Here is a 15,080-nt window from a genome sequence, read left to right as displayed (position 1 = left end):
GTAACGGTAACTTGTTACTTTTCCTACTCGGTAACGAGTAACTGTAACTTGTTACTTTTAAAAAGTAACTTTCCATTCCCTGACTATATGCAACTTTAATCATTTTTACAATAAGTATTATTAATTAAAAAATAAAGATATAATTTTTGTTATTTATATTTATGGCTTATAATTCTCCGGGAAAAAAAATTAGATCTGTCAATAATGATATCTGATTTAACAAATCTGGCTAGATTCACAAATTGTCTCTATCTGGCCGAATCTGAATAAATATAACTATATATCCCGGTAAAAAATTTTTCATGGATGGATATGTATGAATATGTATAAACATACATAAATACACATAAATATTCATAAACATGTATAATTATATATGAAATATGTCCGTACATGTTTATATATCCTTTTTTCTTTTGTAAAATTACTTTTCAGTGTAATAGAAATAATAATAATAATAATAATAAAGTAATGTGAAAACTTTAAAAATAATTAAAAAGATAATTTTCGCACTATTTGTTTTAGAAAAAATTAAGTTTGAAGAAATGTAAAAAAAGTAATATATATAATTATATATAAAATTATGCATAATTATGTATAAGCAATTTCTTTTATATTTTTCTAAACTGGTTTTTTTCTAAAACAAACAACGCGAAAATTATCCTTTTAATTATTTTTTATGTTTTTCACATTAATATTATTATTTCCATTACACTGAAAAGTAATTTTACAAAAGAAAGAAGGATGTATGAACGTGTATGGACATATTTCATATATCATATGAAATATTATACATATTATATATATTTATGAAGATTTATGCGTGTTTTTGTATATTATACATATTTATACATGCATGAAAAATTTTTTACCGGGATCTAACCACGATAAAACAATTCTTTGTATATAATTAATTAATTCGATTTTAATATTGTTAAAATAATTATTATCAATTAGCATCATTTTCCATAATATACACAATAAAGTTACAATTAAAAAAACGTCTCTCCCTGAATTTGGGAATTAATTTGGGAATATATGATGGTCCCAAGCGATCACTCATTTGAAACCACATCTAACGTTGCTTAACCTCTGCAATATATCGTATAGAAACTGCCATTTCGACTAAACACTGCTATTTCGACTAAACACTGAGTGTTAATGGATGTGACATATCTGATCAAAAACATTGTTAAGAAAATGGAATATGTTAAATATATTTCTTTCACAAACGAATCAAAATATCTATAGCATCTAATGATTTGTACATATGTAGAATAACATCTCGAATAACTTTTCTCATGTATAACATATATTAAAATGTATATACGAAATGTTATGTACATTTATTTGTAAATACATAATAAGAAATTTATATATATAATTATATACAAGAATTAGACAGCAATATAAAATGTACATAATTATATAAAATGTATATAATTATATAATGGGTTATGCATAATTATTTATATTTTTAAAGAATTTTATATAGTCATATGATTATATATGATTATATATGATTATATACACACATATGATTATATATGATTAATATAACAAATCTTTATTATTTACCGAGATCAGTTATAATTATTTACTGCATATATTCAGATTTAGGCATTTATCATGGAATAAGTCAGAATGGATTCCGATTGGATTTATTATTTTTCCTAGAAAACACAATAGAAATCTAGAAAATAATTGAATAATTCCGAATCTATTTCATAATATACACCTACGTATCAGTAATATATAGGGTAAGTTGGGGGAATATGCCACACTTAAGCGAAATTAAATTTTTTAGTAATTATTTGTTCAATTTAAAATAACTTTATATACTGATCTTTTTTTTCTATTCTTTATCTATTATTTGTGTATAATTGGAATCGAATATATTAATTTTTTGTTATTAAAAATAAAAAAATACGAAAGTGCTGAAAAATGGGTAATATGCCACCATGAGGATAATATGCCACATACAAAAAAATAATAAGTATAACATTTATTTTGTTTTTTTTTTATTGCAAGAACACATTATTAATGATTTTTGTGATAAAAATAAACATTTGTAACATAATATAAGTAATATAAACAATATAAGGATATATAAGTAATAACTTCGATAGATTAAGTCATACAACATGTAAAATAAACTTTGAGACACGTTTTTAAATAAATATATCTTTCTACGAACAGTCCTCGTGAATCCATCTACTGCAACAATTAAATATTATCCAATTACATTTTGGGCCATTTTAAAAAATAAAAGTATGTAATGTGTAAGTATGAAACGTATAAATAAATATTTGTTTTACTTTATATTTGCATGGTGTTACAAGTAGTCTAAGTTTCAGTAATCAAGAAAATTCAATTCATGAAAATGGATTTAAAAACTGTATTCTCTATTCAGAATTTTGAATTGATCAGTAAATTAATATAATACAATAATAAGCAAATAAATAAACATTTAAGTTTATTTATTAAGTACTTGTCAATACGAATATCCTATCACAACGGAATTATGCGGCAAAACGTTTGTTTATAGAGTCCTAATCTATATATTAGAGAAAATGACTACTAGCATTTTACCCTAACAAAAGTAGTGGCATATTGCCCCAAGACGTCATTTCATCTTATGATGAGCCTGTACAGTACGACTGTTAAGAAAATGAATCAACGATGTACTGAATATTTTCATTTTAACCTACATTAATAGATTAACAAGCTAATCGAATTAAATATTGTGTAATGTTTAAACAATACCTTACATAAAGTACTATAAAAGTTATAAGAAGTACATTTTCGTATACCATACCGTCATATTTACCTCATAAAAACAATACTGTTGCGAGGAAATTTTTGATACTTATGCAACACGTTAAGCACACAATTGTAAATAATTCTGTGTCATTAAGCGCTTCTAATCGGTATCATTGTTAAACACAAAGAGTGGCATATTCCCCCAACTGGCATATTCCTCCAACTTACCCTAATTAAAACACATGAAAGGATCGATTCAAAGGATTTTGGTATTCGAGTACAAATATGATTATATTTAAACAGATATAATCAGATCTAGACAATTTCAAAGGAATTTAATCACAAATATGACTCGATCTGAGCCATTGAAGATCAGATTACATCTCATATATAAACATGTGTGACTAGATCTGCGCAAAGAGATAAGATATTGAAGATCAGATTACATCCTATATATGGTTACAATGTAACCATATATGAACATATATGACCCAATCTGTGCGGACATGAGATATCAAAGATCAGATTATACCCTATGTACAATGTTTAATATGTATATATATAATATAAATAAACATATATGATAAAATCTGTGCAGTCATGAAAAGTGATGTCTGAGCATATCTGATCAGATATAACTTAAATTCTGGTCAGATCTAATTCTTTTCTGGGTTAAAATATATTTAATTTATCACTTTTAATTTTATTATATTATAGAAGCGATTAGTATTTTCAGATGATAAATTAATGTAATTTATCGTACGGTTAAGGTTTACAACAGAGGAATACCAACATCGCCAAATTTAGATGTCAAAAAGTTTCTAGCTGATCCGTCGACAATCAGAGAGTGGAACATTCAAGGATTACCGTTCGATGGATTCAGCACAGAGAACGGCATCATAGTGACAAGGGGAACACGTTGGCCTCTCGTAATCGATCCACAATGTCAGGCAGTGAAGTGGATCAAAAATATGGAAGCGAAAAACGTAAATGCCCGGTATTCGCGGTATCGATATCTGTCAAAGAAACTAACTAGACCCTCCAGCGATATATACGTTATTATTGGATTTAATGTGAAATTAAATATCTAATTTGAGATGGAGAGAGAGAGAGAGACGATTTTAAACGAGTGAAATCAGAGAATTTACTTTGTCATTTTAATGTAACAATTACAATTGCAGTCACTGAAAGTAATCGACTTTGGTCAAGCGAACTTTATGAGAGTTCTGGAAAAAGCAATTCAGTTCGGACACCCAGTATTGCTCGAAAATATCGCCGAGACCCTCGATCCGGGTTTGAATCCGATTCTTCAAAAAGCTTTCATTAAATCAGGTAGAATTTTAATGTCAGTATTATATAATTACATTCTTGCAATTGCATTACATTTGTGCAAAAAAGTTTAAAGCAGAAAATTAAAAAAGTTTATTCGATCGTTAAAATTAAAGGATAGTGATATATTAATAGTGATTTATTAGTAATGGTTATTAACATAAAATTTCTATTTATATCAAAAAGAAAAATAATACGAAAAAAAATGAATTAATTATATTCGAGTTTTTTAAAACTCGAATATAATTAATTCATTGTAGAAAAGAGTAGGCATAAAACACAAACATAAATTTTGTTTCATTTTCGTTATTCTATGTTTGCAGATAATCAGGTGATGATCCGATTTAACGACAAAATAATCACTTACAATGAGCAATTCCGGCTGTTTATGACTACGAAACTCTCGAATCCCCACTATGCTCCAGAGATTTCAACTAAAACGACATTATGCAACTTTACCATTAAGGAGCAGGGTAACTAATAGTCTTACCGTATACTTTAGAGAAAGATGGAACAAGATTAGAGAATATAACTCTGTCCTGTGCGTGTAGGGCTCGAAGCGCAGCTCCTAGCAATTGTAGTCAAGAAAGAGAAGCCACAACTCGAAGAACAGAAAGACAATCTGGTTCTCACAATCGCATCCAATAAAAAGACTCTCAAAGAACTAGAGGATAAAATACTTCAGTAAGATCGATGAAATTGCCATAAGCTTTAAGTTCAAACGTTTTCTGCTTAGAAGTGTAGACACGCGTGTGCTCAATGTATTTTATTCTGCACATTAATTTACAAATTTTGAATCATTTTTAGTACAGGAAAAAAAAACAAATTAACTTTTTTTAACGTATTTTGGGGCGTTAAGTATGAATCTGATTCCGACAGGTCGAATGTAAGATATAGCCCAGTAAGCAAGAAACGTTTTAAAATATTTCTTGCTTCCTGAAAGCATGTCAGTTATTTTTTTCGAATATTTTGAGTGCGACAAATGATGAGCAAGGCGAACGTTTTCACTAGAATTTGATGATAATTAAGAAACATTATATATATACATATATAAAATTAACTTATATCTCTATATATATATATATATATCTTAAAACTGTCTTTTATATATATGTATATGTATATATATATTTTTTTTATATCTCAAAAATCGAACCTGATGGAAATATTTCGATAGCAGATTTGGCCTTAGCACCGAAAATTATCTTCCTTGAACAGACTTTATATGCTCTTACATACAAAAACTTATAAACTAATGTAATATTAGTTGTTTTTCAACTCTTAACACTATTAGAAAAGATAATAAAATATGTCAATACATTTGCTATTAGTTTGCTGAGCGTAGCAGGAGAAACTCTTCTAGATGACTTAGATTTATTGAATACCCTCCAAACATCAAAGGAAACGTCTATCTCCATTCAAGAATCTCTGACTGTTGCTGAAAAGACAGAAAAAGAGATAGATTTAGTGAGAGAAGAATATCAATCGTGCTCGAAGCGTGCTTCGATTCTTTTTTTCATCTTGAACGACATGAACATTATCGATCCCATGTATCAGTTCTCCCTCGACGCGTACAACGCACTGTTTATGCTTTCCATTGACAAAAGCTCCCAAAACATAAACTTGTCCGAGAGAATCAACAGTTTAAATGATTATCATACATATGCAGTCTACAGGTAAATTAATGAGTACAGGAATTTTTGATTTTTTAAATTATAAAATCTTAAATCTCCAATTTTTTTCATTAATAATAAAAAATTGCAATTAAAAATTTTAAATACTTTGTCTTTTTTTACTGTTTGACTGTCATCACTAATTTGCATTAGAAAATAACAACTATAGAATAAATAACACTTTCTTTTTCATAAAATCATGTGCAATATCGTTCCGAACGATAATCCTTCAAAAGAATTTTTTAACATTAATTTAAATGAGAATGTATAATAACGTAATATATAATCTGGGCGAGAAAACTTTTTTAATGAAAAATGTATCTTGTTTTTATTAATCTCTTATCTTTTACCTAGTATCATAAATCAATGTTGGAAAATGTTGAGCTCGAGACGCGCGCGCACATGCTTTTTTCAATGTAATGTGACGTTGTTACAAACCTTCTATTTTGCAGATATTTTGAAATAGAAAGAGAAATGTGCAGTCTTAGAGAAAAACAAACTGATCTAATAGATTTTATTTTTGCGAATAGGAACACGTGCCGAGGTCTGTTCGAGCAGCACAAACTACTCTTCTCTTTCCACATATGTGTCAAGATATTGGATGCGCAAGGTAAGATCATCCCAGGAGAATACGCGTTCCTGCTTCGTGGCGGGATCGTACTGGACCAAGAAAATCAGCCGGACAAACCCGTGCCGTGGCTGCCGGATGAAACTTGGGACAACATCACGGAACTCGACAAGCTGCCTGGATTTCACGGACTCGTTTCTTCTTTCGAGCAGCTCCCGCGAGATTGGCACAATTGGTGCGTACAATGTCGTACAATGTCACATCGTTATTTCGTCACGTTATTTTAACGCTTTAGCCATTTTTGACGGATCATTTTCACAATACTCTTCTTTTAATTTTATATATTTAAATTGCACATAATTGTGCTAATAAAGCCATGAAAAGAATGTTGATGATACGTCAAACATCTTAGGAGACTTAAAGGAAGTTTTAAATTTTATTGAAGAAGAATCAATTAGAAAAATTAGACGTATATGACAATCCTTCTTTTTATTTGGACGATAAAAGTAAATAAGAAAAAAGACATTATGTGTGTGTATATATTTGTATATTAATTATTTATTTCTCTATATCCATGTTACCTGTTCATTAAAAATATTTTTGGCAGAAAATATGTTATATTAAAATATTCTATATTAAAAATATGAAAATATTTTCTCATAAATCCATTTAATGTCCACAGAATATGTACACACACATATAACAATTTCTTTTCTTCTTATTCTGATAATAAAAGTACAAAAAAGTTATACATACTTATAATTATTTATTTCAATATAAAACATATTACTATCGTCAAAAACATATTTTTATTAAAACAAATAAAAAATAGAGTAAAAAACGAGCAATTGAGAGCCTTAATACGCGATAATTGGTGCAATTATCATATACACATATATATTTCGATTGTATCTATTACATAATATACAAAACTGAACGTTTTGGCTATATTCAGGCCATCCTCAACAGTCTCCAATCATAGCAATAATTGATAACAATCTAATGTTCATAACGTCAAAGAAATCGAGTACAGCAAGCAAGTCTTACAGATTATCATATCTGGAGTGTGTAACCGTCAGTTAGCTGATTAACTAATGCCCAATTTCTTCATCTCTAGATAACTTTATCCAAGAGATATCTCCCAGAATACAATGGAGATATCTCCTGGATAAGATTATCCGCAACTTATCTGGAAGTGAAGAAATTGGGCATAAGTGCGAGTTGAATCAGAAATAATAACATTAAAAAGACAGTTACTAAAAAGAAAGGATAACAAAAACTTATGGAGATTTACCTACTACACACCATAATTGCACAATAACATAAATTAAATAAATTAAAATTAACAAAACAGATAAAATCAAGTTAATTTCTTGTAAGAACATAACGTTCGCAGTGTCAAAAACAGAGTCAACTTATGTAAAAGAACATTAAGAAATAAATATTATAAATAAATATTATATATTTTTATGTAATATTCTCTTGTAAACTCGTTTAACATCTACAGGTACATTAGCACAGAACCGGAAGCTACACCGCTGGTCGGTGAATGGGAGGAATGGTGCACCGAATTTCAAAAAATGTTATTCATCCGCAGCTGTCGACCTGACAGAATATCTTTCTGTATCATGACCTATATCGTGCGCAATCTCGGTCAGAGTTTTGTAGAACCACCTATACTTGATTTAAAAGCAGCGTTAGATGATTCTGTAGCGCGGACACCATTGATATTCGTTCTTTCACCCGGGGTGGATCCTACCGGTGTACTCATGCAGTTAGCAGACAATCAGGGCATGACTTCTAATTTCTTAACTTTATCGCTAGGTCAGGGACAGGCTCCTATTGCTACGAGGTTAATTATAAAAAGTTCATACATTGTATAACATATTTATATCTGTATTTGAGATATTTTGAGTTAAAAGACTTAAAGATGTTGTATTTTATTTCTTAGCGTTAACTAAAATTTAAGAAGGTTTTAAGCCTTCTTAATAATATTGACATCTTAATAATATTAATGTCCAGTAGAGATCAGTTGCAGTATTTGGTATAAAATTTCCCAGTGATTTTTATATTATTTCATTCCTTACACAGCATGATAGAGATCGGTGCCAAAGAAGGGTCTTGGGTATTTCTTGCGAATTGCCACCTCTCGCTCAGTTGGATGCCCAAGCTCGATAAAATCGTGGAAACGCTCAGTTCCAGCCAAACTTTACATCCAAGATTTAGGTATGCCAAAGTTATGAAATACTGTCTTATATTCTTCACGCTATTTTTCATGCAATATAGTAATACCGAAAGAAATTAAGAAAAGTACTAGGAATTTTAAATTTATTTTATGTATAAAATGAATATTTTTAACAAAAAATTTATTACAAAAAATGTAATTACAAAATCTAATTATTTATTAACTCTACTAGATGTAACAATGCAAATGTTTCAAAAGTGAGCGTTTAATTCTTTTACAGATTATGGCTTAGTTCAAGCCCGACTCCTCAGTTTCCTATATCGATCCTTCAAGCCGGGATAAAAATTACTACCGAACCACCAAAAGGATTAAAAGCGAACATGAAGCGCCTTTACAGTTTAATCACCGAAACGCAGTTCGACTCGTGCCAAGAAAAGTCTAAATATAAAAAGCTGCTGTTCACGCTGATCTTCTTCCACTCTATTCTTCTAGAACGGAAGAAATTCCAACAACTCGGTTGGAACGTGGTCTACAGCTTTAACGATTCCGATTTCGAGGTATTTTCGAGCAAAAGTTGCGAGTAGCGCGAACGTAGAAAGCTTTTTATTTATCTGCAATTTATTTAGAAAGATGGTATCTCAGGAATTTCCAGCCATAACGTTTAAATTCGTCTCGTCAAAGAGACGCCCGATGATAGAGAAGCACAATCGTCATAATAGCGGGATATCTGTTCCAGGTTTCCGAGAACTTGCTGCAAGTTTACCTGGATGAATATCCAGTCACACCATGGGAATCTTTGAAATATCTCATAGCAGGTGTCTGTTATGGTGGTCATGTGACCGACGACTGGGATCGCCGGTTGTTGATGACATACATCCAGCAATATTTCACAGAAGACGTCCTGACTACTCCCCATTATCGTTTGTCATCACTGCCCACCTATTACATGCCTCGCGACGGCTCCTTAGAGTCCTACCGCGACTTTATCGCGATTTTACCGAATATCGACAGGCCAGAAGCGTTTGGTCAGCATCCAAACGCGGATATCACTTGTCTAATGATGGAAGCCAGAAACATGTTCCAAACTCTAATGAGTCTTCAGGTACAGACGGTCAGCATCGAAATGGATGAGGACAAGGAGAAAAAGGTAAATAAATGAAGCTATCGATTTTCAAGCTTATGTCTTTCCGGTTCGATCGAAAAATAAAATAGTAGCATGAAAGAGAGTAAGTACACGGAAAGAACGATTGTACTGAAATATTTAAAAGTTTAGATAGACACAGATCTGAAAATAATTTTGTTGGAAATTCAAGCATGATGAGCAATGCCGCAAAAAGTTTTGACATTTTAACAATCAGCTTAAGAGTTCTGCACAATTATTTTAATCTAACAGAATCATTTTCATATCTATATCTAGTTAAGTTTTTAGCTTGATGTAATTTTTAACTAGATATTTTATTTCAGCAAATCATTCCGTATAAGAATATGTTAGACTTTACATTATTAAATTAAAGCAAATACTCTTGATATTTCTGCTTTTATGGATATTCTGTTATCGTAATTTTATTAATTTTCTTAAGTAATCTCATACTGTGTGTATGTGTGTGTGTGTGTGTGTGTGTGTGGGTCAATAGAGTTATTTCGATCTTTTCCTGTCTCGTAGGTAATGCAATTTGCGAGCGATATTCTCTCAAAAATACCGAAAACAATCGATTATGAAACAACGGAGAAACTAATAGGGCCACATAAAACACCGCTGGACGTGATGCTTCTTCAAGAGATTGGACGCTATAACGCACTATTGATAAAAACTTGCGGCAATCTTAAGGAACTTCAACGTGGAATTAAGGGATCAGTGCTAATGTCGCGAGAGTTAGAAGAAATCTTCACATGCATATACAACGGGAGAGTACCGTCCCTATGGTTGACCACGTATCCGTCTTTGAAACTGCTTGGCGCCTGGACGAAGGATCTAATCAATCGAGTCGAGCACTTCGCCAATTGGGCTCAAACTACTCATCCGCCATTGCTCTTCTGGTTAGCTGCGTATACATTTCCAACCGGATTCCTTACTGCGGTACTACAAACTTCGGCGAGACTGTGGAACGTATCTATCGATTCGTTGTCGTGGGAATTTACTGTCTTCTCAACGGACGAGTCTGCTATAATCGAGCCTCCAGTGGTAACTACAAGCGATTAGACTAATTGCTCATCGGACCAGTCTCTAGGACGACTAATATCGAATGCTATTTTACTATAAGAAGCTTATACGCTTTGCTTGAATAACAGTATTTATTGGATAATACATTTATGCATATAAGTTGTTCATTGTAAGTTGTAATTGTCCGGCTTAGAAAAAAAAGTTTGAAATGAAAATTCTATTGTTCTTATCTATGATTAACTTTGAATAAGCAGTAAAATATATTAATTATTTTCTAAAACTTTTAGAATGAAATTTCTCTACTCTGAAAAATCAAATTTCACTCTTTAGAACGAAATTCCATTCCAAAGAATTTAGAGAGTATGTTATTGTAAAATTAAGCGAAAAACTGCTTTATTATAAACAATATTTGCTATGTCTTTTATATTCTTTCCATAAATCTTTTCCACACAGAAAGAACGATTTTACTAAAATATCGAAAAATTTAACTAAATTCAGATCTGAAAATAATTTGGTTATCAAAATAATTATAAAAATGAATATAGGAAACTCAAACATAATAAGCAATATTGCAAACAATTTTGATATTCTAACAACTAGTTTGAGTATCTTAATATATAATTATTTTAATATTTTCAGATTCATATTTAACTAATTTTTTATATGTAGATACTTCAGCAAAATCGTTCTTTACATGCGTTGTAGAAAATTGATAAATTTATTGTAGAAAGTATATTACATTTATACTAATTATGATGTCATAATTAATAATTGTAAATATTTATGAGCAATTATATATTTTAGTTTATTAATTGTATAATTTTACTTTAGGAAGGTGTATACGTACGCTCCATTTTTCTGGAAGGTGCAGGCTGGGATAAAGAGAATAGTATTCTTATCGAGCCCGCACCCATACAACTTGTATACAACATGCCGGTGATTCATTTTCGACCCGTCGAGCAAGTTAAAAAGAAAGTTAAAGGTAAAATAACCATGAAAATATCAAAATCATTTTACGTTCTGCAGATTTCCTTCGCGCGCAAATACGCCAGTGGTTGGAAGAAACAGACTTTCAATTACAACCGACATTCGCTTAACTTTCACAGAGTTCTACAGCTGTCCTTGTTATTATTATCCCCAAAGGAGCGGTGACCAAATGAGATCTGCGTTCGTAGTTGCTGTAGATCTCAAAGCTGGAACACAAGGTTCGGACTTCTGGGTGAAACGCGGAACTGCGCTTTTATTGAGTCTAGCCGTATAAAACTTTTCAGTTATGTACATTAATTCATGATTCATAAGCCTCAGTTTAAGCTTAGCAATAATATATATATGTAATATGAGCAGTTCCCATTTAAAATAGCTTATTCTGATTACATTTCTTTATACCTTCTCATTCTTTTTTTTGTGATATAATTAATATGGATTAATAAATGTTGATTTATGGCGGTATGGAAAATATATTTATAAAGTAATTTTTATTTATAAAAAGTTATGTTTATATTTATGTTAATTAAAACATAATTTACACATATATTGAATAATTAATTATTTAAAAAATGAATAAATTTCTTCGATTATGCTCGTATGTAAGATGTTGCCTCAATAAAGGCATATATAATAAAACAACAATAAAATAACAATAAACATACTAAATAAGATGATCAGCACCATCTCTTGTAATCCGATTGCACGATGGACAAATGTGTATTAATCATATGATAAATAAAAATTTTTCGAGTAGTATTCAAATTACATATAATCCTATTCCATAAATGCTAGTTATTTATGTAAAATAGTATTTAATTTGTCAAAGACGTCTAAGAATTTACTCAGTCGGTACAAAATACCAAATGTCGATACTTTTCAGTATTTCGAATACCGATACTCAAATACTTTCTCTTTACCAACCCAATTTCGAGTGCTATTTCTTTACCAACGGAGCGTAAATTGCTGCAAATACATTCAAATATTTACAGTAGATAAGCATACTAGCATCTATACTTTACAGCAGATAAATTAATACCTATATTTTTAGCGTATGTAGTTATCGTTGTCAATATCCATATCAACATCGATATAGAACATTAAAAATATCTATATATTATTTATGATATAAAAAAAATTTACTATATAATAAAAAATAAATCGATAAAATGTACTACTGAATAAAACAAAAATATATACTTAATATATACATACGCTAATATATGCGTGTACAGAATTTTCGAAAAAAGAAAATTTTGTATTTATTTTAATTTGTTAAAGAAGTTTCTAAAGATTTCAGTGCAACTATAAACATGTGTGTGTACAGAATTTATGAAAAAAAATTTTTTATTTATTCAAATATTAAATTTTCAAATATACGGTCAAAATATAAATACATTGTTCAAATATTAAATTAAGTTTTAGGAATTGCAGTACAATATAGTTAATGCTGTTTTAATAATCAGTAGATATCGGATGCTTATGCAATTTCATATATTTTTAGCAGATTAGGAAGCAAATTGGAAAATAATATAAAAATAGAAATTTGAATGTGATTAAAAAAGTATTTAAAAAATAAATATTTATTTAGGTATATTTTGCAAATTTGCATATTTTGTGCGTGTCTGCAAAAAATATTTGCATAAAAATTCGATGTCTAATAACCAGTTCCATAAACGAATAGATCCACGATTAGAAATTATCGTAATAGTTACATAATATCAATCAATCTTAAAAGTGATGGACTTCTGATGATAAGAGGAAGGACGTTTAATAGATATACTTTCTGTGGTCGTGATTCAGCGAAATGATTTATATAAAACTATATATTGAAAGTTAACAGGTCTTATAGAGGTAACACCATCATGTGGAACTTTCCAATTTATCGCGGTATATAAGAAAGCAATTGATTTCGGCTCAGTCCAGCGCGATAAAATCGGTTTGGAGCTTCCGTATTTACGGTCAGTACACAAGGATATAAGATAGATGAGTCGTGAACTGAAGGAGAGAAATAGGGACGAGACAAGATTAAAGGTTGCCGGTATTGTGGCGGATCACAAGCAGCAGGTCGCTCTCACGACTTTGACCCTCTGTACCATGCAATTATTTCTTATTCTCAGCGTAATGGCGCTCAACGAAGATCCTGGAGCAGCAAAGGTCTCTCTTCTACAACCCCGGGTTAATAGTACGAACATCACTTCTTCTTTCTCGCCTTAGGTGCTACGTCTCTGCAATGTCTCCCATTTGTCTACTTTTCTTCCCCAACGTCGCTAACATGGAACTACTCAGACTCATTCAAAGTTAGATAATTTTCTTATCACAATATTTTTGCATAAATTGTTCTGCTGACACAACTTTTTTACATTTATTTTTATATCTTTAAATAAACTATTTAAAAAATAAATATTAAAAAATTTTATCTATTACTTCATTGATTAAACACTTTTTGTGTTTAATATTGACTATTAATGATAAAACATTTTCACATTGCGCTATTTACGTTATTATAGAAGATATATATTCATTTATTATAGTTTTTTTAAGTTCCCGTTTCCTTTATATTACATTTGCATTTAGTAGCTTTTATAATCTTGCTGCTGTTTTTAAATTTTTTTTTTAGTGAAGTAGAGAAATTAATTCAAGGTTTATGCAAAGTTCCGCTTTTATTCTACTTTTGAAATTAGTTAAAAAACTTATCAATTTACCTTAACAAAATTATATACATAAGCACGAAAAAACCAAGCGATAAAATCTTAGTTTTGGAAATAACTTTCAGACAAAAAATCTATTTATAATTAATTTCTAAGCAGAAATATCTGGTGCTAAATGAATTTATATTACATCGCACATTTTACGTCCAATGCTGACTGGCACAGAAGAATAATAGAGGAAAGCGAATGAATAATAGTAGGATAACTAGACAGCCGAGAGAATATTTTTCGGTGAAAAGTCTCCCCGTATAATTCCACAATAATAAAAAAATTCCCATTTACGAGACCGTCGTAAGAAATATTCCTGCATTACGAATTCAAGTATTTATTGCTCGACAGTAGACAGCTAGTCATAAAACAACGATACTCTTTTAATAGCGGCATTCGTATACTCACGCGATTCATAAAGAGAAAAGAATTAATCTGTCGCTGTCGGAAGTAAGATATCGATGCCGGCGATGCTCGTTAACGACGTCGGAATCGGAGTATCGATACTCAGATATCATGGAGCGTCCTCAGGCATCCCTAGGCATCGCAGTCATCGCAGAATCCCGTCGGTCGGAGTCGTAGGACGACGTATATAGGAGAATCCCTGCCGGCCCGGGGTCAATGGTGGGAGATCGGTGTCGATTCGTCGGGCCAATGATGTGAGCGTAATGCGCGGCGCGGATGCGCACGAGATCAAAGCCGCCGAGCACCCTTTCAG

The 15,080-nt window shown here is 30.7% G+C and overlaps 1 protein-coding gene across 1 annotated transcript in view; it reads left to right on the top strand.

Moving 5' to 3' along the window:
- kl-2 (dynein heavy chain 2, axonemal kl-2) overlaps positions 1-11,940 on the top strand; it is a 58,341-nt gene extending 46,401 nt beyond the window's left edge. The window contains exons 51-63 of the mRNA XM_018511514.1: positions 3,534-3,749; positions 3,945-4,095; positions 4,416-4,565; positions 4,644-4,776; positions 5,424-5,768; positions 6,296-6,568; positions 7,841-8,185; positions 8,425-8,559; positions 8,799-9,075; positions 9,255-9,665; positions 10,182-10,700; positions 11,511-11,661; positions 11,786-11,940. Of these exons, the coding sequence (XP_018367016.1) occupies positions 3,534-3,749; positions 3,945-4,095; positions 4,416-4,565; positions 4,644-4,776; positions 5,424-5,768; positions 6,296-6,568; positions 7,841-8,185; positions 8,425-8,559; positions 8,799-9,075; positions 9,255-9,665; positions 10,182-10,700; positions 11,511-11,661; positions 11,786-11,940 (3,261 nt within the window). The remainder of the gene's footprint in view (positions 1-3,533; positions 3,750-3,944; positions 4,096-4,415; positions 4,566-4,643; positions 4,777-5,423; positions 5,769-6,295; positions 6,569-7,840; positions 8,186-8,424; positions 8,560-8,798; positions 9,076-9,254; positions 9,666-10,181; positions 10,701-11,510; positions 11,662-11,785) is intronic.
- The last annotated feature ends 3,140 nt before the right edge of the window (positions 11,941-15,080 follow it).

Source organism: Trachymyrmex cornetzi, unplaced genomic scaffold (assembly GCF_001594075.2).
Source record: "Trachymyrmex cornetzi isolate Tcor2-1 unplaced genomic scaffold, Tcor1.1 scaffold375, whole genome shotgun sequence".
Taxonomy (NCBI): domain Eukaryota; kingdom Metazoa; phylum Arthropoda; class Insecta; order Hymenoptera; family Formicidae; genus Trachymyrmex; species Trachymyrmex cornetzi.
Note: the sequence above shows the minus strand (reverse complement) of the source record. Positions and strands in the feature narration are given on the sequence as shown.